Source organism: Capsella rubella, unplaced genomic scaffold (genome assembly GCF_000375325.1).
Source record: "Capsella rubella cultivar Monte Gargano unplaced genomic scaffold, Caprub1_0 scaffold_2, whole genome shotgun sequence".
In the NCBI taxonomy this organism is placed as follows: domain Eukaryota; kingdom Viridiplantae; phylum Streptophyta; class Magnoliopsida; order Brassicales; family Brassicaceae; genus Capsella; species Capsella rubella.
The window spans coordinates 10,386,498-10,408,807 of NW_006238922.1; the positions used below are offsets into that span (position 1 = coordinate 10,386,498).

The 22,310-nt window shown below is 37.2% G+C and overlaps 5 protein-coding genes across 8 annotated transcripts; 2 read left to right on the forward strand and 3 right to left on the reverse strand.

The window, feature by feature from the left end:
* Positions 1 to 1,380: 1,380 nt before the first annotated feature.
* Positions 1,381 to 3,767, reverse strand: LOC17895453 (endoglucanase 9). The gene is made up of 6 exons (XM_006301509.2): positions 3,680 to 3,767; positions 3,158 to 3,540; positions 2,576 to 3,079; positions 2,331 to 2,480; positions 2,130 to 2,241; positions 1,381 to 2,050 (listed from the first exon to the last, which is right to left on the reverse strand). Exons 2-6 carry the CDS (start codon positions 3,350 to 3,352, stop codon positions 1,557 to 1,559), a joined length of 1,455 nt encoding a protein of 484 aa, XP_006301571.1. The 5' UTR covers positions 3,353 to 3,540; positions 3,680 to 3,767; the 3' UTR covers positions 1,381 to 1,556.
* Positions 3,768 to 8,400: 4,633 nt separating this feature from the next.
* Positions 8,401 to 10,845, forward strand: LOC111832005 (receptor-like protein 12). Of its 2 annotated transcripts, XM_023788033.1 has the most exons (2): positions 8,401 to 8,449; positions 8,538 to 10,845. In XM_023788033.1, exon 2 carries the CDS (start codon positions 8,597 to 8,599, stop codon positions 10,772 to 10,774), a length of 2,178 nt encoding a protein of 725 aa, XP_023643801.1. In that variant the 5' UTR covers positions 8,401 to 8,449; positions 8,538 to 8,596; the 3' UTR covers positions 10,775 to 10,845. The 2 variants fall into 2 exon arrangements, with proteins under 2 accessions (XP_023643801.1, XP_023643800.1); XM_023788032.1 differs by having other exon boundaries at positions 8,417 to 10,845.
* An 877-nt stretch (positions 10,846 to 11,722) lies between these two features.
* Positions 11,723 to 14,149, forward strand: LOC17895440 (receptor-like protein 12). The gene is made up of 2 exons (XM_023788542.1): positions 11,723 to 12,200; positions 12,273 to 14,149. Exons 1-2 carry the CDS (start codon positions 11,723 to 11,725, stop codon positions 14,147 to 14,149), a joined length of 2,355 nt encoding a protein of 784 aa, XP_023644310.1.
* Positions 14,150 to 14,279: 130 nt separating this feature from the next.
* LOC17894787 (SCY1-like protein 2) lies at positions 14,280 to 19,511 on the reverse strand. 2 transcript variants are annotated; one of them, XR_002834958.1, is made up of 15 exons: positions 18,818 to 19,511; positions 18,576 to 18,680; positions 18,377 to 18,484; positions 18,100 to 18,282; positions 17,803 to 17,929; positions 17,646 to 17,707; positions 17,451 to 17,537; positions 17,280 to 17,366; positions 17,060 to 17,173; positions 16,642 to 16,770; positions 16,415 to 16,477; positions 16,116 to 16,277; positions 15,878 to 15,996; positions 14,659 to 15,735; positions 14,280 to 14,519 (listed from the first exon to the last, which is right to left on the reverse strand). XR_002834958.1 is itself a non-coding variant. In XM_006300289.2 (14 exons), the coding sequence occupies exons 1-14, from the start codon at positions 19,307 to 19,309 to the stop codon at positions 14,829 to 14,831; spliced, it is 2,745 nt and encodes a 914-aa protein (XP_006300351.1). In that variant the 5' UTR covers positions 19,310 to 19,511; the 3' UTR covers positions 14,475 to 14,828. The 2 variants fall into 2 exon arrangements, 1 of the variants encoding a protein (XP_006300351.1); XM_006300289.2 differs by having other exon boundaries at positions 14,475 to 15,735.
* A 133-nt stretch (positions 19,512 to 19,644) lies between these two features.
* On the reverse strand, positions 19,645 to 22,013 carry LOC17896208 (pentatricopeptide repeat-containing protein At1g71420). 2 transcript variants are annotated; one of them, XM_023787188.1, is made up of 2 exons: positions 21,051 to 22,013; positions 19,645 to 20,942 (listed from the first exon to the last, which is right to left on the reverse strand). In XM_023787188.1, exons 1-2 carry the CDS (start codon positions 21,938 to 21,940, stop codon positions 19,706 to 19,708), a joined length of 2,127 nt encoding a protein of 708 aa, XP_023642956.1. In that variant the 5' UTR covers positions 21,941 to 22,013; the 3' UTR covers positions 19,645 to 19,705. The 2 variants fall into 2 exon arrangements, with proteins under 2 accessions (XP_023642956.1, XP_006301205.1); XM_006301143.2 differs by having other exon boundaries at positions 19,645 to 22,013.
* Positions 22,014 to 22,310: the final 297 nt, after the last annotated feature.

Sequence of the window (22,310 nt, forward strand, 5' to 3'; positions counted from 1 at the left end):
TCAAAGAATAAGAACCGTAGATCCCAAATAATTTAACCTAAACATATACTTATAATTTTTATATACAGTTTTTTTTTATGTAAACACAAAATAAATATGAGAATTATGTAGGCTAATAAATATTAGTATTTGTTTGACCAGTTAGAAAAAGATTTGAGGCCATTAACAAATAAGAACACAATTATAAATTTATAAGCGTGAATTTGCGATGCACTAAACAAGGAAAAATATGATACATGTACATACCAGACCGACGGGTACTAACGGCCACATCTGACTGAATATAGTAGATCAATCGATGGCTACACAAAATTGTAAATGTTATATGTCAGATTTCAACCTAAGTGGGATAATCAAAGACATTTCGACGTTTCAAGCCCTAGCGTGTACGTGTTTTAGAAATTAGACACATGTAACATGTTATAACAAGACATGTGATGCTAGTACTAAACATATATGCTAAGTTTAGATTGGTAATTAGGTATCCCAACTTTGACAAAGTTAAACAATCTCATAATCTTACGATTAAAACTTTCAAAACCAGCAAATAACCTATGGCAGCCTCTTACCATATATTGCTTAGGAATTTAATTACTAATTAATTTCCTAAGTACGGTATCCCCATTGTCCAAATACCTTTACCAATATTTACTTAATACTTAAGTTATACTTTCAATAATTTGATGGTCTTGTAGAAATTTGTTTGTATTCCAATTTCAAATCAACAAACAATGAGTTCTCGTATATATAGTCACTAGTCAGTACGTAGCATGTTTGAAAAGTTATTACTTTCTTTGTCGTCATATCAAGTAGCCACAGAAATGCTTTGGTACAATAATAATAAATTTGAAAATCAGATACAATTTGTATTCGAAAAAAAATATCAAAATAGGAAACTAGTGAAACGATAGAGAAAGAAAACGAGGCAATGAGTCCAATATAATGTTAACCAAACGACGACGTGGCGTAAAGAGAGTAAGAGAAAGAGACAGCTTCGATTGCTCCCTTCTCATCCGACACCTGGCGTATTCATCTGCGTCGACCTCCCACCTTGGCCGACCTCTTTTACATTTTCACTCTTTACACGACACTATAATATATATTTTCATCTTTTACGTGTGTGCATCATGAACCTTGCTTATCACGTCATCTATGAAATATTTGTTAAAGATGACTATGCAGAACTTACAGGATTCAATTAGAGCTCAGATGGGTTGTGGGATAAAGTAGCATATTTTGAAAAGTTGAAATTGTTAACATACTGATACTGTTTTATTTATATTGATGACATCGTTGATCGTGTAAATACTCTTTAACTCTTTTTGGTTCTTTCATGCTCATGCTATTACCAAACATTTCTCGAAATAAGACCAAGATAAATATTTCTTCGGGGGTCCATTAATATTGGGTCTTAAGCCCATTTAAGAGTTTTACAATACCTTACTAACTTTTTCACGTTAGGCTTGGGCCAACGGATCTTTAACTAAAACAGGAAACAAACAAAAGGAAACACTACAGACATCGGAGAAAAATGCACGACGGTGGCGGATTCAGTTTCAAGCCGGTCTACCGGAGGCGAAGTACGCCAAAGGTCCGACGAAGGCGGCGTTTATGTAAGTCGCCGGTTCAGAGTGGCTATAATCGTCTCTCTGATCTGGATACCCATCGTTTTGATTCGGACCTCCTACGATTGCTCCTGTGAGAATGTTCGGGTTAGGGTTTTGAGTGTAGAATGATTGGAATCCGCCATTGCATCCTAAGGATCGGGAATGAAGTGAGTGGGAAGGAAGCGAAGATGCTCTGTGGTGGATTCTTTTTGGGAAATTGGATCCGAATCCAACCATGTACGACATTTTGATTGGGTTCTCTCCGAGTATGTAATCAACTTGTCGCTTTGATAGGCTTATCAAGGCGTTTGGGACGATAACCGAGCTTCCGCAGTTGAATGTGTGTTTTGTGGCTTTCATGTATTTGGCGTAAGTCGTAAGCAAGAATGTTATGGAGGTTACGTATTGCAGATTGCTTTGAGGTAACTTGTACATTAATCCTCCTGTAGTTAGTAAACGTGGTATTAGTATACATGAAGAGGGTTTTTGTTATCAGGCATTGAATATAGTGAATTAGATCACCTTGAGTGTATTGGGTAGATGAGGAAGGAGAATCTGGAAGGATTTGGCACATGAAATTCTCAGCTGCTTGCTTGAATTGCTCAAAGTTGCTGTCTTTGTTGAGTAATGCTCGCTGCCAAAAGTAACAGATTTTGTTTTTTGGATTAGTGAGTCAGATAGTCTGATGCTAAAGTATGATTATTTATCAGTAGCGAGACAAACCCGTGACAGAAGAACATAGGCACCAGCATATTTATTGTCCCAGCTGAAGATGTCAGGCTGATCTCCACCTCCTAAAGATTTTATGAAGTTCGCGTAATACGGGTTATTGGTTGCTGTCAGCAGCCAGGACGCACCCCACATTAGCTCGTCCTGTCATCATAAAATTCACATTGAGGATCCTATAATGTAGTAAGAGGGGTTTAGTTGCACTGATTTGTTGAGAAATAAACCATATGAAAGCACACCTTGTAACCAGAGTAGGAGCAGTAGAAAGGACAGACGGACGAGGAGAGGGAATCACTATAAGCTCCCCTGTACTGAATGGCAAACTGCATAACGTTTTTAGCTGTTGCCAGCAGTAAACGTGAATACTTAGAATCAACTTTTCTGAAAACCATAGAAGCTGCAGCTAGAGCTGCTGCTGTTTCAGCTGCGACATCAGAACCGGGGTTAGAAGGGGATACAGAGTAAACTGTGCGAGGTGTATCCATGTCCTCAGGCCGTTCCCAGCATTTGTGATCAACATTAGGATCTCCTACCCCAACATAGAGCTTCCCGGGAGTGGCTCTTGCACATTTCAGCAGATAATCTGTGGCCCAACGGATGTTCACACGTGCATTTTGCAGCTCAGGACCCATCCGCTTACCATATTCCAGTGTGCTCCATGAGAGCATTGTGGTGGTAAACGCCATTGGGAAATTGAACTTAACGTTATCGCCTGCGTCATAGTACCCGCCAGTTAAGTCCACCTGCAAGTTGCGTAAAATTTAGCTATCAATGCTTTTAAGAAAGATATTGTCTATAACTTGTTTAGGGTGTGTACATACATGAGCGGAGGAGCCATCGGAAAGGCCAGAGCTAGCCCTCCATGAGAGTTGTTGGCCTCTAGGAAGGCGACCGGATCGCTGACCTTGGAAGAAGAGCAATGACTTGGAGAGAGCTTCTCTATAATTTGGGTTGGCATCAACATTGCCTGTGAGAAGAAATGAGAAAAGGAAAAGAAAGAAGAAAGGAGAAGTCATTTTCCAAAGGACACAGAACTAAACTGCTTTTGAGGTTGTGAGGTATGAATCTATTACTTGAAGGTCCACATATATATATATATATACACAGAAAGGGGGAGATAGGAGAGAGAGAAGGATCCGGCGCTGATAGAAGCGATAAATATGGCTTTTTTGGTAATCAACGTGCTCCTAAACAAAGTTGTAACCTTAATTTCTCCAATCTAAATCCTCTTTTTTTTACTAATTTATAGAATAATCCTTAACAAAGTAGTAACCTTAATTTCTCCAATCTAAATCCTCTTTTTTTTACTAATTTTATAGAATAATCCTTAACAAAGTAGTAACCTTAATTTCTCCAATCTAAATCCTCTTTTTTTTACTAATTTATAGAATAATCCTTAACAAAGTAGTAACCTTAATTTCTCCAATCTAAATCCTCTTTTTTTTTTACCAATTTATAGAATACTCCTTAACTTAGTTTTGCTTAACCAAATCCTTTTTTTCTCTTTTCTGTCTATTGTTAAACTTTGAGTCTTCTTCTTTACCTTTGTTTATCCCTAAAAATTCCTATTTGTTTTTTTTCTTTTCTTAGTGTTGAAAAATGGAATAAACAAGGTTTTGCCATTAGGGCATTGGGAAGCAAGAAAGTCGTAACAGTCTCTCCCATTTCCGAAGAAGTAGCATTTGGCTCAAAGTAGACACATGAATGAAACGAAAGAGAGAAATATAAACGCACATAACGACTTTGCGTCTTCTTGAAAACAATACTGTTATGGTCAAAGACCAAATGCTAAAGTTAAACAGCAAAAGAGGGACTTTATAGTTTCTATCAAAGACGAGGAGATTTGTGATATAACTAAAAAAAGCGTTCATAAATTGCTTGATATATACATATTTATACATTTGTTATTTCTTATGGAACCAAATCTAGTTGTAGGATTTAATACGTTGAGCAAATCTTAAATTTCAAATGTGAAAATAGTAACAGTAAGTTATATACCGTCTTCATATTAAGTTTTACTTTAATCATACCAACAACAAAGAAAATGGTGTTACTCACTTACTCCTTAAATCATTACTGAATAAAAGGTATAATGCCCTTTTTGTACTAGTTACTAGGATATAGCAAGCAACTACTACTACTTAAAAAATTGAAATGGGTAGTTCCAAGTTTGAATTAAATATATATAGTAATGTGTTCATACATGTATGGGGACTGTATATAAGTTAGGTAGTTTATAGTAGTTAAATTAGGTTAGGGTTTAAGGGGTTGTGAATCTTTTTTAAGAAAAAGAAGATTAAAGGGAGAAGCGTGAATGGCGCCAAGATAACGGCGCCGAGTCTTTGGGACTTAATCAAGAATTAATTTGTGTTTAATGTAATTGGATACGAAATTTATGCCTTAATCCCCACTTTCTTATTTGTTGTTCCTGTTTTTATGCATGCATGTTTTTGATTAAAAGACTACTCTTCTATTACTGCATCCCTCTTTATTTGCTTTATTTCTGGGACATTCTTCTTTTTTAGTGTGTGTGTGTGTAATAACAAAAGCGAATGAAAAAGGGGACAACGTGTCTGCTCGATGTCATTGATCTTCTGACATTATAATAGTATTGAGTTAACAGAATGATTATCATCATGCATGGATAATATAAATTTACCACGGATTAAACAGACGCGTGATCAAAGCATAATTTGGAGATTATATTACTTATTAGTAACTAACTGTAATCATTCGATGTCCCTAGAGTAAGCTAGTAATAGGACTCAAATATTATAATTGCATGAGATTGAATAATAGGAGAAGAAGAGATTTCAAAATTAAGCAATAATTTTTTTTTTTTTTGTTATAACTTATAAGGCTTTAATGATAAAATGATTGTTTTCCAGTGAAAAAAATAGGGAAAATTGGAAAAAAGAGACATATTATATTTTCAAACCTTTGTCCATATATACCTTTTTTGGAAATTGTCAATCTTAACTAAACTACCCCTACTAACATATAAATCAAATTTTAAGGGGTTTTTAAAGTTGAAAATTATCAAATAATGTAAATAAGTCACTATAAATTATATTTGAAGAAAATACTTTTGAACTTTTTTAAAAAATAATAGTTTTTCACATAGATGATTTTTGTTCTAAAAAGTTTAGAAAACGTTTTCTTATTTCTAAAAAAACTAGGTTCGGACCCGCGCTACAGCGCGTAGGAAATATTTATATATATATATATATATATATAACCATTAACGGATTATAATATGTTACATTTTAATTTTATTGCAATCCAGTCGATTACGGTGAATCATATATTTGTATAATAAGTTTAAATAAAATAATAAAGGAAAAAGTGAGTAAATAATTATATATTGAGTTTTGATACAATTAAAAACACGGTGAAAATTTAACAGCACGAAATAATATTTGTCGATAAAATATTCATTTTGACCATTTTGTAGTAGAAGTAGGAATATATGTAAAATTACATATTTACAATAATTTTTTTGAAGGACCAACCCGTAACATAATCCATTTTGTAAAAAACATTATTAATAACTCGCTTTATCATTATAATTGTGATTTAACAAAATACCCGTCAACAATATAAATTTTAAATAGTTTGATATATAATATATTTTATCAATTAAAATTATGTCTCCAAATTACATTTATGTCATAAAAAAATTTAATATTATAAATTCTAAAGTTTATATATATTTGAACCTCCTAATCATAATATTTTGAAACTTTTAAAATTTTTAAATATGCTCATGTAACAATGGTTTTAATATTGGTCATACTTATAATGATTTTAAACCATTGTCCAAAATATTTAACCGAGTGTAGTTGAGTATTATATGTCTGTTTCAAAAAATTCAAATTGCAGTATATGCAAAAAAAGTTAAATTATTATTAAATATTTATATTATATAGTATAATATCATAAATTAAAAATAAGATCAAATAAAAGTGAAAGAAGAATAATAATTATTTTAATAGATTATATTAAATTAGTTAGAGAAATATTTGGAAATCCTCTAATTAGTTATGTAAATAATACAATCCTAAAATTAGATATGGAAAGTATCCGATGTATGTATCCAAACCCAATTTAATATCCACTTTTGAAGTATTCAATTGTTGAAATCGGGTTAACTTTTTAATTTTCACCCGACCCGTATTCTATTTTTTACTTCTCTTTTACTAATATAGAGATAGTTTCATAAAATATAGAACTGTATCATTTCTATTTAATAAGTTTCCTAAAATACTGAAATATTTATTTTAAATATTTTCGAAATTATTTATTAATGGGTTATATCCATACCCAAATTAAGATCCAATAATCTAAGTATCCATGTATTCCGAATCGGGTAATTTTGAGTAATTTTTTTAATTGATCTGCCCATTTCATTTTTGTAATTCTCTTTTACTAATATAGAGATTAGATTACGTATACTTATGTTCTGAAACATTTAGATTGTCCATTCTACTATTTTGTACATGTTTTACGAATTTTAGAACTGAAAACATGTTCCAAAAATTTCAGAATACAAAATTTTATATGTTTTACGAAATTCAGAATACATATTCTAAAATTATTCTATGTTCTGCAAAATTCGGAATATGTATCATACGATTTACTACACGTTCTGAAAAATGTAGAATATATATCCTAAAATATTTTTGAATATATATTTTGAAAAATATTCAGTTAAATAAGTATGGAAACAAAATCAGATAATTAGGAACGTCAATAAATTAGTTATAATCGAATATAAGATTCAGATTCTCTACAGATCTTTCAGAATATATATGATTCAAACATTATTAACGTTTTTAGTCTTTTTCTTTCTGATTTCTCTTAAAACAACCCGTCGAGGGTTAGCTTTTTATTTATGGTTTTTATTTTTATGTATTATTGTATTTTTCAATAATTAACGGTTTGATTTTTATTTCTTTTGGCCTTGTTTAAAATAATACATAAAATAGTTTTATTTAAATTAGCTTAATTATACTTTGAGGCTATAAATGGATTTTAATCTATATTAAATCTTAATTCACCAAACTTTAAAAAAAAGATGTTGATAAGATTGTTATTTTGTTATGATATTTGGGAATATTAACTATTTATTTATAAAAATTTTAAGTTATTTTTAAAATTTATCTTAAATTTGTTATAATGGTTATACTATATGACATAATTTTTGAGAAACATAATTTTTTTTTTGAATTTGTGAATGTATAAATTTTTTGGTTTTTAACTTGTACATCTTAAATTTATTTTCCACTAAGCTATTGTAGATTTTACAATTATAAACTTAGTTTTTTTCCCTTTTTATTATGATTTTTAAAACAATAAACAGTAATTTTTATTAGAATTTTCTATATTAGAGGGTATAAGTGTATTTAAATTTTCAAAAAACCTATTTCACCAAACTTTTAGAAAAAGGTATATATGGACAAAGATTTGAAAACATGTCTCTTATTTCCAATTTTCCAAAAAAAATATATAGCTAAATCAGTTGGGATTATGATGGATCAGAATATAACCATTTGACTCTTTCTTTCTTTATTACTATAGATAGATGCGAATCTATTTGTATCAAGGATTTTAATGAGGACATATATGTAGGCCATTCGTATTAATGGGTCTTCATATGCAATCAATTTTTTTGAGTCAATTTACGTTACAACGACGATTATCTTATCCCACAGGCCACAGGCCATAGCTTGGTTATGCCGAATTCAGTGTATGTTCCCGGCCCTTTATATAACTTTTGGGTGATTAAGAGGCTAATTTTTATTAGATGGAAATTATCTAGCCATCTTTAGGAATAGTATCTGTAAAGAACGATGGTATATATTATATAGGAAAAGGAATTTTGGCTAAGCTTTCAAGACTTGAATTAAAGAGATAATATTTTGAATGAGTCAATGTTTTACGTGTAAAACTTTGAGACAGGTGACACAACTCATTAACATTGATGATAAAGCAGAGTTGAAGATTTTGACGAAATCAACTTAAAATCCACTAACGAGTCTCTCTTCTTTTTAAAGAGAGCCAATGAAAGAATACATAACTTGCGACAACACAAACATCAAAAAGAAAAAATGGTGATTCTAAGACATTGTTATTGCTTTACTAGTATTATGATCACCATCTGTTTCTCCCTCCTAATCCACACTCTTGCTTCTCCTACAGTTCACTTCTGCCCACACGACCAGAGAGATGCTCTTTTGGGATTCAGAGACGAGTTTCCAATGGATGAGTCGGAGACAAGTAATGATACATGGAGAAGTTGGTGGAACAAGAGCACTGATTGCTGTTTTTGGAAGGGTGTCAGCTGCGATGATAAATCAGGGCAGGTGATATCACTCGACCTCTACACATCTCTCAACCGCTCTTTAAAAACCAATAGTAGCCTTTTCAGACTCCAATCTCTTCGCCACCTAAACCTTAGTAATTGCTTTCTACAAGGAGAGATTCCTTCTTCTTTAGGTAACCTTTCTCGTCTCACATTTCTTGACCTTTCTTGGAATACATTTGTAGGTAAGATTCCTGATTCTGTAGGCAACCTACACAATCTAAGAAACCTTAGTCTTGCCTATAACGGTCTCGTAGGAGAGATTCCTTCTTCTTTTGGAAACCTTTCTAGTCTCGTAAGTCTCGAACTTTCCAATAATGGTTTGGTAGGTGAAGTTCCTGTTTCCATAGGAAACATGAACGAGCTAAGAGTCATGTCACTTGACTTAAACACTTTAAGTGGCAAGATTCATATTTCTTTGGCCAACTTAACGAAGCTTCACTATCTAAACCTAGCTTATAATAACTTCACATCCACGCTACCAACGGACATGAGTGGATTCCATAATTTGAGGTACTTTGATGTCGGTTCAAACTCGTTTCACGGGCCTTTTCCTAAATCTCTGTTCTTGCTTCCTTTGTTGCGATCAGTTATCTTAAAACAAAACCAATTCTCGGGACCTGTAGAGTTTATGAATACATCTTCAACATCTAAGCTCTGGGCTCTAAACCTTGATAGTAACCAATTCGATGGCCCAATCCCTGACTTCATATCTAAGTTTCTCAACCTCGCATTGTTACACCTTAGCAACAACAATTTAACAGGGCCAATCCCTAAGTCTCTTTCGAAGTTGACCAACCTTGATTTTCTTCGTCTTTCCAACAACAAGTTGGAAGGTGAAGTACCAAGTTGGGTATGGAGACTAACGGGAATCACGCTATCTCACAATTCTTTCAGCAGTTTTGAAAACCCTTCACAAGAAGAAACATTAATCAAAGGGTTGGATCTGAGTTCAAACTCGTTCCGTGGACCGTTCCCTCGTTGGATATGCAACCTTAAATGGTTACGTCTTCTAGACTTGTCCAACAATCTTTTCAGCGGCTCGATTCCTACATATTTAAGGAATCTCACTGTTTCTCTTACCGAGCTAACTCTTCGGAACAACAACTTCAGTGGGACTCTTCCAGATATATTTGCCAATGCTACCAAGTTACAAACATTGGACGTTAGTGGCAACCAGCTGGAGGGAAATTTTCCCAAGTCCTTGATAAATTGCAAAGCTCTTCAATTTGTGAATGTGGAAAGCAACAAAATCAAGGACAAGTTTCCATCATGGCTGGGATCTCTACCATTTCTAAATGTTCTTATCTTCAGATCAAACAAGTTCTATGGGCCGTTGTATCATGACCACATGTCCATTGGGTTTCAGAGTTTAAGGGTCATCGATATATCACACAATGACTTCACTGGATCTCTCCCACCTCACTATTTTTCCAACTGGCGTGAAATGACCAACCTAACCGAAGGAGACGGCGAGTACATGGCAAGTCTTCCGACTTTTTCTCTTATCTACCAGTCGATGGAGATAGTGAACAAAGGAGTAGAAATGAGCTTTGAGCGGATCCGACAAGACTTCAGAGCCATTGATTTTTCTGGAAATAAACTTTATGGTCAAATCCCTCAATCTATAAGCGTTCTGAAAGAGTTACGACTTCTCAACTTGTCCGGTAACGCATTCTCAAGCGATATCCCACGATTCTTGGCGAATTTGACTAGTCTCGAGGCATTAGACCTATCCCGTAACAAGTTTTCAGGTCAAATCCCTCAAGATCTTGGTAAACTCTCCTTTTTGTCTTACATGAACTTCTCTCATAACCTTCTTCAAGGTCCAGTGCCACGAGGCACACAATTTCAAAGGCAGAAATGTTCTTCATTCTTGGACAACCCAAAACTCTACGGTCTGGAAGAAATTTGTGGAGAAAGCCTTGACCCAAATCCGACATCAGCACAACAACCCGAGGAGTTGTCAGAGAAGGAGGAAAAAACTTTCAACTGGGTAGCAGCTGCAGTAGCCTATGGACCTGGTGTATTCTGTGGATTGGTGATCGTTTTTTCCGTGGAGAAAGAATTATGATCAATTGATGCACTGTGGCAATTAAAATCTTTATTTTCATTTTTTTTTTACTTTTAGTTGTAAGGTTAACGTACCCGTATAATTCACCAAATTACGATTAATAAGGTAAATTATGAATTGTCAAATGAGCTTATATGTGGACCGTTCGTAGTAATGGGCCTTCCTACACTGTTCATAAAGTATCAATTTGGAAACCAACCACGCGAGGTCTCCCATACGACGACGGACGACTATTATTATCTTGTCGTCTATCAGCTCGTTCCTCGTTAATGAGGAAATTAGTGTGTCATTCCTCAAATGGGAATGGTCGTACCGTGGTACGTAAAATCATGAGATTCTCTGAAATGGTCTAACGTGTGTTATGTGTATCAAAATACTAAAAGTAAACACTTAACGTGTTATATGTTTACGTTTAATCTCTCTGGTTAACCTGACTTGAATCGACATCTTAAAACACGGTTTATGTAGATCTGGTATGTGTAATGTGTTCATTATATTGCCGCTCCATATGACATCGACTCAGTTGAATTCTAAGGGCAAAAAGTGTAGCAGCTGCATGCATGGCCATTTCTCTTTTCGTGCGTATAGTCCACTAACAATGACTTTTTAGTTTTCATTGCATATAACAAATGTGCCCACCACCAACCTAGTTACATACATGATACGTACTAGCATGATGAATTGATGATTATCAGTTTATTAAGTCATTCACTCATTCGTAAACCTTAACATACTTCACGAACTTGACGTTTGTTAACATCATCGCACAAAGTAAACACTTGACGTGGGAAATATTTTAGGAGGATTGAATAAGTTAGTGCATGTTTTACGGGGAGATATTTTGACAAAGACTTGAACAAATCAACCAAATCCATGACTTGACGCAAGGCTGGTTAGCTTAGTCACATCCCCACTAAGGGGTTATCTTCTTCTTTTTAAAGAGAACCAATGAAGCGCATATACAACTCATTACTTACAACACAACCTCATCAAAAGATAAATATAACGACTCGAAGCCGTTGTTGTTATTGGGTTTCTTGTATCATTACCATTTATTTTTTCCTTTTTATACACTCTCTTGCTTCTCCTTCGCTCCACTTTTGCCGCCATGACCAGAGGGATGCTCTTTTGGAATTCAGAGACGAGTTTCCGATCTTCGACTCTAAACCAAGTCCGTGGAATAAGAGCACCGACTGCTGTTTCTGGGAGGGTGTCAAGTGCGATGATAAATCTGGCCAGGTTATATCACTCGACCTTAATACAACTCTTCTCAACAACTCTTTGAAAACTAATAGTAGTCTTTTTAGACTCGAGTCTCTTAGTAGCCTAGACCTGTCTGGTTGCAATCTCCAAGGAGAGATTCCTTCTTCACTAGGAAATCTTTCTCGCCTCATTCATCTTGAGCTTTCTTCGAATAGATTGATCGGTGAGATTCCGTCTTCAATAAGCAATTTAAACCAACTAAGATACCTTAGCCTAGGGTTTAACGGTCTCATAGGAAAGATTCCTTCTTCACTAGGAAACCTTTCTCGTCTCTCAGATCTCAAACTAGGGTTCAATCAATTGGTAGGTGAAGTTCCAGCTTCCATAGGAAACCTAAACGAACTAAGAGTCATATCACTTGAACGTAACAGTTTAAGTGGTAGTATTCCTAATTCTTTTACTAATTTAACGAGGCTTTCCGAGTTTAGCATCTACTATAATAACTTCACATCGCTTCCATCTGATATGAGTGGATTCCACAACTTGGTGACTTTTTCTGTTAGTGCAAACTCATTAGTCGGGCCTTTCCCTAAATCTTTGTTCTCGATTCCTTCACTAGAATTGGTTTATATGGATAGAAACCAATTCACCGGACCTATACAGTTTGAGAATACATCCTCATCATCTAAGCTTCAATATCTACTCCTTTCTCATAATAGATTCGATGGCTCCATCCCAGAATCCATATCTAAATTTCCCAACCTCGTATTATTATTTGTTGATAACAACAATATCAGTGGGACTATCCCTAGATCTCTGTCAAAGCTAGCTAGCCTCAGTTTTTTTGGGGTTTACAACAACAAGTTGGAAGGTGAAGTACCATCTTGGGTTTGGAAATTGTCGTCAGCCATGCTTTCACACAACTCTTTCAGCAGTTTTGAAAAAATGTCTTCAAAAGAAACACTGATCCAAGTGTTGGATTTGAGTTCGAATTCATTTCGAGGGCCATTTCCTCTTTGGATCTGCAAGCAGCTGAGAGGGTTAAACTTCTTAGATTTGTCCAACAATCTCTTCAGCGGCTCTATTCCTTCATGTTTAAGGAACTTCAATCTTACGGGGCTGATTCTTCGAAACAACGACTTCAGTGGAACTCTTCCGGATATGTTTGCCAATGCTACAAACTTACAATCACTGGACATTAGTCGCAACCAGCTGGAGGGTAAGTTTCCAAAGTCTTTGATCAACTGCAAAGCGTTGCAATTTTTGAATGTTGAAGGCAACAAAATCAAGGACAAGTTTCCATCTTGGTTGGGATCGCTGCCATCTTTACATGTCCTCATCCTCAGATCAAACGAGTTTTATGGGCCATTGCATCATCACGACGTGCCCATTGGGTTTCAGAGTTTAAGAATCGTCGATATATCACACAATGGCTTCAATGGAACACTCCCACCTCATTTTTTCTCCACTTGGCATGAAATGACTACATTAGCCAATGGAAGTTATGAGTACGTTGAAGACATCCAGAATTTTTCTCTTATTTATCGCTCCATGGAAATGGTGAATAAAGGAGTAGCAATGAGTTTCGAGCGGATCCGACAAGACTTCAGAGCCATTGACTTTTCGGACAACAGATTGTATGGCGAAATACCTGATTCCGTTGGTTGTTTGGAGGAATTACGAATTCTCAACTTGTCAGGTAATGCATTCACAAGCGTTATCCCACGATTCTTGGCAAATCTGACAAAGCTCGAGACGTTAGACCTATCTTGTAACAAGCTATCAGGTCAAATCCCACAAGATCTTAGTAAACTCTCTTTTCTATCATACATGAACTTCTCCCATAACAATCTCCAAGGTCCAGTGCCACGGGGCACACAGTTTCAAAGACAGAAATGTTCTTCATTCTCAGACAACCATGGACTCTACGGTCTTGAAGAAATCTGTGGAGAAACTCATGTTCGGAATCCTACATCACAGCAGCAAGAGGAGTTGTCAGAGGAGGAGGAAAATATGTTCAACTGGGTAGCAGCAGCAATAGCCTATGGACCCGGTGTATTTTGTGGTTTGGTGATCGGATACATCTTCACTTCACACAATCATGACTGGTTCACTGAAAAGTTTGGTCGGAAAAAACTGAGCACTTGTAAAAATTTGGTCGGAAAAAACTGAGTCACCACAAGTGCCCGTTAAGCCTATCTCTTGTCTAATCATGTTTGTGTTCTCCAAAAGACTCGTCTGTGTTTGTTTGTAATTTTCTATTTAATTGTTATGTAATAAACGTCTTTGGTGGTAGTCGATATATGTATATTGGCTTGAAACTGTATACGTTGTGTTCAGCAATTCTCACGTATGCGGCTATAAAATATAGATCTCTTGATCATAACTATACAAATAGTGAGTCCATATGTAACAACTGTAAGGGGATTGGAACGGTCACTCGGTGGCACCGTCAAGTTACCAACAGACGCTAATGACAAATGGAGAATTTCCGACATTCAAAAGATAACTCAGACCTCATATGTACGAAACGATCCAGGAACTGCCAAAAAAAATTTACGTATACATGAAAAAAAGAGCCGCTACCGTGAAATAATATAATGAGTGATGAATGAAGCAATGGAAAGAGTAAGAAAAAAAACATCGCAAAATGTACACAATTTGAGAAAGACAGAAACAACCTGAAGCTGTTGTAAAGTTTATATGGTGGAAGCTAATCCCAGAAGATGTTTACATAACATCTCCATTTTTCTGGAAAGTTTTCTATGCACCACAAAGCACAGAGCGCAATCCCCATGCTATATATGCTTTTCTTCACTACACGACCAAACACCAACACCAAGAACTTTGGTCATAATAGATCCAGCAGAGATGGTTGTGAGCCATTGGGCTTTGAGGTAGATGTGCCAGTACCACCTCTACCTCTCCCCCTTCCTCTTCCCATTGCTACTGAAGGTGGTGGTGCAAGTTTCATTGCGGACTGCTCGGTTTTGCTTGAACCGAATATGGAACTGATGTCTGCTGGCTTCTGGTTACTGTATGAACCACTAGCGAAAGATGACATTCCTTGGCTCTGTTTTGGTACACCGAAAGAGTTGATTGGGTCTTGATTATTTGCAGAGATACCTAGATTCCCTTGCTGGGGTGGTTTTAGCGAAGACAAGGAGGCATTGCTGAATGCCCAGTTGTCATCGTTAGCGGTCTGAAAATGGGTGCCGCTTGGTAATTTGTTGCTAAAATTGGATGCAGTGCCATTGTTGAGAACGTTAGAAGCAACAGAAGTACCATTGTTGGGACGTGGAGGCCAATTAGCAAATGGGTCTAATTCATCGAAACTCGGAGTAAATGATGGTCCTGTGTTTAGTTGTGCTTTAACATCAGTTGCTGGAGCGGTATGACTTGAAGATTGTCTTGGAGGCCACTCGATGTCCACTGCAGGGCATGCGGTTGGTGTTGTTTCCTGGTTAGGAAGAGTAGACATGATCGATGGCTTTGACTGATCTGTGGATTTGTTAAACTGATGGTTTGTGTTATGAAGAGAAGAAGCAGAGTTTCCTGTAGCAGAGTTTCCTGTAGCAGAATTTTTGCTCGGAGAACCCCAATCCTCATCCCATGCAGGACTACTCTTGGCTGCAGAAGCAACCTTCTCAGGTGGTTGAGTGGATGATTGCAACTGGATTCCATTGGCAACAGAATGGGGTTTCACCTCTGGGATTCCAGAATCATTTACTGTAACTCCTCTTTTTTCCTCTATTTTCCTGTTCCAAGAGACACATGCAGATCATAATAAAGACAACACTTTTGTCCAAAAAAAATAAAATAAATAAAGACAACACTATGTTGAGTGGTAAGGACGTGAAGAAAACTCTTCAGAAGATTGTCTGAGAACAACAGGCACACCTGAGAATATCCTTGACAAATAGCATATATTTGGCAAACTGCTGGACATTCAGTTGTTGGGCAGTGAGAAGCGGCATCATCAGGGTCAACACATGTTCTGCTGTGAATTCAACTCCATACTAGAGAACAATGATGGAAAATGCAGATTATAAGATGTGATGCTACCACAGATAGAAAAGGGAGAAAGTCAAGACGTTCAAACTTCCGACATTAAAGAGAAATTTGACCTGTTTCCTACCTGTTTTAAGATTGCGTTTGCTACAGCAAGGGTACACATAAGGGTAGGTGCAGAACGATCAACGGCAGTGCACCGTTGAATTGTTTGCAGAATTTCGATAACGGCAGGCTTATCAAGTGTTTGCACCAACTCTGCTAAGCAGAGCAAAGCATTTACTCTGACCTGCACAACAAATACATTACAACAACTAATGTATAAGATGGAATCAATTAATCCAGCTTCCTCCTTCTTTCTAAAGCTATTAAGGATGCTAGGATTACAAGAGGAGCTGAGATGATCGAACAAGTCATATAACATACCGCAGCAACTGTAGTTTTGAGAGCCAAGCCATGAACACGAGGCAAAATTGCTTGCCTCACGACCTGCATAAACAAGACGGAAAAAAATAAGACAACTAAGAGAACGCATTCAGTGTAAATAAGTGTAATACTCAGCACAGTCACAGAGCCACTAATTGAAATTGATTTTACCCTTATGGATAAAAAACTTATTCCAATAAAACATTAAATAAAACATTGAGCATCACCTGACCATCAAGTTGCTTAGCGACAGATGTAGATCTTTTAAGAACTTCCTCCTGAATGCGGACATCGTTATCATTGTAGGCTCGCAGAAGCAAAGGGAGGACATGTGATACAAGATGCTCGCTATCAGTCTGAAAAGTTTAACAAAAACGAAGCCGAGTAAGGATCTGACTCTGTGTGCAACACAAAACAAGGAATACTATTTTCAATGCATATATTTACAACTGGATCCAGTAACAAACAGCACTCAGTCTAACTTCAAGGTGGAAGCTCTCAACAGATTACCATACATGGCAAGTTAGAAATATAAGTAAAAAATATATGCATCTGACTAGATCTGTGTATCAGAAGACTTAACAAGAAACAAACATGGGCAAGCTAAGAAAAACATAATTAAGTCTACATATTTATCAACTTTACCTTGTTAGTAATAAGCTCTGCATGCTTTACAAGCAGCAGTAATGTATCTCCTGAAGCAGTACTCAGAACAGGAACAAGAGCTGGAAGTGTTATCAGCTCAAAGTCACTCCTATCCTGCAATTGCAATTTTTAAGATTTCCAGTTTCAAGCATTCAGTCAGTGACTCAGTGATGTCTTAGATAAAACTAGTTTTCCATATCACCTAAAGAATTAAAATTACCTGAGACTGTGCTATAGTTAGAACCATTGGCAAAATAATTGGTTGCAAAACCAAATTCCTAAGTTCAGCACAAAGAGGTGGAAGCACCTGCATGATAAAACATGGTTTATTAAGTTGTTGCAAGACATATTATCTCTATCAAGACACCGAATAAGTCAGTAAAGTGGCTACCTTATACCGTAATACACGGGAATCAAAATCTTTCCACATATCTGATAATGCTTTTAAGAACTCGGACTTCTGCATGTTATCTCTTTCCTGAGGAAAGAGAAAAATGTTCCTAAAAGGTTATCAAATGTGGAAATACATTTTCCATCATCAATATATAGTCTGTCTGAAAGAATTGTTGAAAGTATGTAGACGTACAAGCATATGATCAAGGAAACGGAGAGCACGTAACCTAGCATCACTTCGGAAAAAATTTGATCCTACAGAATGAGAGTTCAAGGAAATGTTGTAACTAACAAGCAAAGAGAAACAATTTTACAAGTAAGGAAACCTCTTCAAGATTATTTACACTTACCTGTGAAATCTAATGCTGTTGGTCTAAAGGACTCATTGGTTGATAGCATCCTTTGCAAATCAGATACCAAGTCCGAGGGTATCGAAGAGAAAGATTCATTTGTTATATAGTTCAACGTGTTCATGTACTGCGAGAAATTTCAAGATAACCATCATCAGCCGTGGGAAAATTCAAAGAATATAGTGCTATCTGTCTGAAAAAATAGAACTACTCCTAAGACATAAAGCATGAGAGAAAACATGTCAGACACCATATATCTGAATTTATAACTAATGTCAGGTCGGGTTATCGACTTACCATCTTGACATTGTTATTGCAGTCTAACAACGGTTTCCGAGCAACTAGATGATAGGCAAGGCATCCAAAACTAAAAATGTCTGACGAAGCTCCAGCTGATGGACTTTTGCTGCGCATCAGTTCAGGTGCGGTGTAATTTAGGGATGGCTGGACTGGCAGTATTGAATCCTCGACGTCATATTCCTGTACGGGCATATGCAATAAATCATCTCGCTTGTAGAGTCAAATACATCATAGACACAGCAGTTTAGTAATATTTAGAGTTTGGTTAACTCACAGAGTAGTGGAATGATTGCATGTGATCCAAATTCCCAGCCTGTGAAGCCGAAATAGCAAAACCAAACCCGGCGAGTTTCCAAGAACCAGCTGAAGTGATTAGAACATTCTGCAGGGAAGTTACAATGGCACACGTTAATAAATCTTGCAAACACGACTTCTAAGAAGACAAGTCTGGCTGCGAATTTCGGAAAACTAACCTCTGGAGATATGGCTCGATGGATGAGATTTGCGTTATTGTGTAAAAAATTCAAAGTCTCGGAAATCTGGAGCAGACCGTGCTTCACCTCCAACAAGCTCATCTCCTGATCAATTGTACACAATCAATTTAAGAAAATTCCTTTGAGGAGATTTAAAGAATGTCAAACTCAAATTGAGTTGAATCACAGCAAACAAGATGATGTAACTAATATATGATTCTAATAGAGAACATAAAGCTTACCATTGACTTAAGATCTTTCGGCACATTAGCCACATTCTCCACATTCCCAAGCGCATTAGCCACAGAGGCAAAGAGCGGTTCCGTAACTAAAGCCATAGCATTCTTATTCTCATCAAGTGCTTGCACCACATGAACCACACCAGGATGCCTCAACCGCACCAGCTTCCCCGCATCAGCTCGAATCAAATCAAGGAACGCATCTTCCGCTGCCTTAGACAACCCCGCTCGTACACGAGCCTCCGACAAAGCGCGCTTATCAAGCATCCAGACACAGACCGTCGGATACTGCTGTGAGCGCGTGGAATCACGCGCCTTAGCTGCGTATAGCTTCCAAGCGAGACCAGGGCCAGCGGAACCGATCTGATCGAGAAGCTCGTAGTCCTGAAGAGCCTTAGGTCCCGTAACTTCCTGAACTGTGGTATGAACCGTCTTCTCAATCACAGCAGCCGTTCTAGCTAGAGCTTGAGTAAACGTTTTCATATTTATCGACATTTCTGCTGGATCGGAAAAATTGCTCTTAAATGTTGTCGGTCGACGACGTGAAAACAAATGATCCGACGAGAGATCTAAAACCAAAACGGAGTTGAGAATGCGAATTTAACCGGGATCGAGGAAGAAGACGATGGCGAAAGAGAAGCACAAGTCTGGATCGAAGATCGTCTTCTTCCCCCACCTCTCTCACCTCTCTGGAGCAACTTGTTTGTTTGTTTTTTGCTTTCTCTTTCTCCTTAATTACAACACAACAGTCTTTTTTCCATTTCTCATTGTTTTTTTCTTTTTTTTGTTGATATAACTTTATTTATTGCCAAATCAGTCCTTGTCCTTGTCTTGAGATGAAAGTAACACAGAAACTAACATAGCTTAGCTTCTTGACCTCATTGTCGGCGATTACCAGTAGTCATTACAAGAGCAGGCGGAATCTTTGAAATGGTGAAACCGATTCGAGTCTCTCAGAAGAATCTCTTTCCCTAAAAGCTTTGAGGCCAATTTCATGAAGTTATGGCAATCAATACATATCCTTATGTTCTTTATTATCTGTATCATATTCACACCACAATCACCCGATGTTCTTCCCTCCATCACCGCAAATGCTAACGCTAGTTTCTCACTGTGATGCAACAAATGTTCTTCCTTCTGTTCCTCTTCCTCTATATCTTGTGAAGCTGACCTCATCTCTGGAACATAACCCATCTCCTTCAACCGACTAATCAGCCTCTCTAATTCTCTGCTTATGGCTTCCCTGTCTGGACGATGCCTTCCTCCTGATGCGAACTCGTGAACCTTGTTTCCTATTTCGGTCCAGCTCAAGCCTGTTTCTTTCCTCACTCGCCATGTTTCCATCTCCTTTATACTTTTATTGGCTTTGTTAAAGCTAAATTCTGCATTGTATATGTTTGACATCTGGATGTAACTCAATGAGTTTACGGGTTCTAGTTCTTTCAGTTTATCTGCCGCTAACTTACCCAACCGGGTGTTACCATGTTTCCTGCATGATCCCAATAATGCACTCCAAACTACAGGATCTGGGTCCATTGGCATCTGCTTGATAACTTCTTCTGCCTCAGCAAACCGTTCAGCTCGGCCTAGCATGTCGATCACACAAGCATAGTGATTCAGCTGGGGAAGAGTTTCAGGTTTCTCAAACATGGATCTGAATATTCTCAATCCTTCTTCTACTTGTCCAGCGTGGCTGCAAGCCGAGAGAAGAGCTATGAAAGTCGCTGAGTCAGGGCTTATGTCCATTTTCTTAAAGACTGGCAAAATTGAGTCTACTTGGCCATGCAATGAATATGCCTTGAGCATAGAGTTCCACGTTACCACATCCCGCATATCCATATCATCAAATACCCGCTTACACAAGTCAAGAGAGCCACACTTGGCATATGCATGGATTAATGAATTGTTCAGTAATGTGTCAGCTGCAAAACCACCCTTGAGCACTTGAGCGTGTATAGACAAAGCATGACGAGCAGTGACAAGTCCCGCACAAGCTTTTAGTACACTTGAGAAAGTATACCAGTCAGGGGTTAGCTTCTCATGACGTATCTGACCAAAGAGAAGTATAGCCCTCTCTGGATCATACACTGCAAACGCTGTTATAATCCCATTCCAAGCAACAATGTCCCTGCAGTGTCTCATTTCCATAAAAATCTTATAGCAGTCAGTAAAGTCTCCTAAAATTTCCGAATAAACTTTAACTAATGCGGTGACCACTTCAGCCTGAGTCACCAACCCGGATTTTACAGCCAGAGAATGCAGCTGAAGACAAAACTTTGAAACCTCGTCAGAAACTAAGTCAGAGCTTTTGTACAAGGAAGAACATATATTAAGCACCGTGGCACGATCAAATCCCACTCCCTCTCTGTGCATCCGCATAGAAAGACCAATGGCCTGTTTCCCGAGGTTGCAGCACTGGAAGGCTGCAATCATTGTGTTCCAAGTAACCAGATTCTTAAACTCCATGGCCTCAAACAAAGTCCAAGCTTCATATCCGGCGGCACCATTATGACACCTACCGTACATACAGATAAGCGCATTCGCCACATAAATCGAACAATGTAAACCGTGTTTCAATGCAAGTCCATGTACCTGCTTTCCAGGCTCGTACTGACAAGAAGTTAACACGCTTGACAACGCAAACTCGTTAGGGCAGAACTGAGCTAACATATCAGAGAAAAGAATGAGCCCCTCTTGTTCGTTCCCTGCCTGCACATAGCCCGTGATCAATGCAGCCCACGAAACTACATTCCTGTCAGGCATTTTATCAAACACATGCCGTGCGTATAAGATATTTCCACATTTCGCATACATAGTAATGAGGAAATTAGCAAGGATAACGTTCTGGGAATAACAATGGGGATGTGAAAGCATGTGGTGGTGTAAATTGATTCCATCGCTGAGATTGCGTTGCTCTGCACATGCTTGAAACAGAGCCGCGTAAGCCTGCTGAGACTGAAGCTCGATCGGCGCACAATAGAACAAGGAAACAGCTCGAGGGAGATCATTGGACCTCACTAACTTACGCAATCCTTCAACAAAGTCGTGTTTCAATGCAGAATGTAAAGCAGCAAAGCTAAAGCACCTCAATGTCCCAAAAGAGATATGAGATAAGCTTGTAATCATCGACGCTCCAAATTCATTACCTCGTTTATGAACACAAATTAAGTAACCTCTGTTTCGTCTAATAGAAACAGCTTTTGTAGCATTGAGTTAACTAGCAAAATCAAATTGTCTCTAAATCCTCTGTTTTTGGTGATTTTAACAACTTTTACTTGGACAATAATTAATAGAGGCAATACATGCTAGAAGCAAGGCCAAATTAACCGGGTATAAACCGAGATAGATCTAATCGGTTCAATGACCAACCGGGTAAAATAAAAGATATAGGCGAATCAGTCGTACCTACCGGTTAAGGAAAATAGTTAGACGGTTAAACCCGTCGAAGTTACCAATTTGACTTGCGCTATTTTGTAGGTTGTATACCGTATAAATT

What these genes read in the sequence shown, in the direction of transcription:
- LOC17894787 (XM_006300289.2), bottom strand. Translation starts at nt 19,309, where the DNA reads ATGTCGATAAATATGAAAACGTTTACTCAAGCTCTAGCTAGAACGGCT. An exon ending in TGCAATCATTCCACTACTCT is followed by an intron (nt 18,283 to 18,376) that starts GTGAGTTAACCA and finishes ATGCCCGTACAG; the next exon opens with GAATATGACGTCGAGGATTC. An exon ending in GCAATAACAATGTCAAGATG is followed by an intron (nt 17,930 to 18,099) that starts GTAAGTCGATAA and finishes AATTTCTCGCAG; the next exon opens with TACATGAACACGTTGAACTA.
- LOC17895440 (XM_023788542.1), top strand. Translation starts at nt 11,723, where the DNA reads ATGAAGCGCATATACAACTCATTACTTACAACACAACCTCATCAAAAG. An exon ending in TTCTTCGAATAGATTGATCG is followed by an intron (nt 12,201 to 12,272) that starts GTGAGATTCCGT and finishes ACGGTCTCATAG; the next exon opens with GAAAGATTCCTTCTTCACTA.
- LOC111832005 (XM_023788032.1), top strand. Translation starts at nt 8,447, where the DNA reads ATGGTGATTCTAAGACATTGTTATTGCTTTACTAGTATTATGATCACC.
- LOC17895453 (XM_006301509.2), bottom strand. Translation starts at nt 3,352, where the DNA reads ATGACTTCTCCTTTCTTCTTTCTTTTCCTTTTCTCATTTCTTCTCACA. An exon ending in CCGATGGCTCCTCCGCTCAT is followed by an intron (nt 3,080 to 3,157) that starts GTATGTACACAC and finishes CGCAACTTGCAG; the next exon opens with GTGGACTTAACTGGCGGGTA. An exon ending in GCTCCTACTCTGGTTACAAG is followed by an intron (nt 2,481 to 2,575) that starts GTGTGCTTTCAT and finishes TTATGATGACAG; the next exon opens with GACGAGCTAATGTGGGGTGC.
- LOC17896208 (XM_006301143.2), bottom strand. Translation starts at nt 21,940, where the DNA reads ATGATTACAAGCTTATCTCATATCTCTTTTGGGACATTGAGGTGCTTT.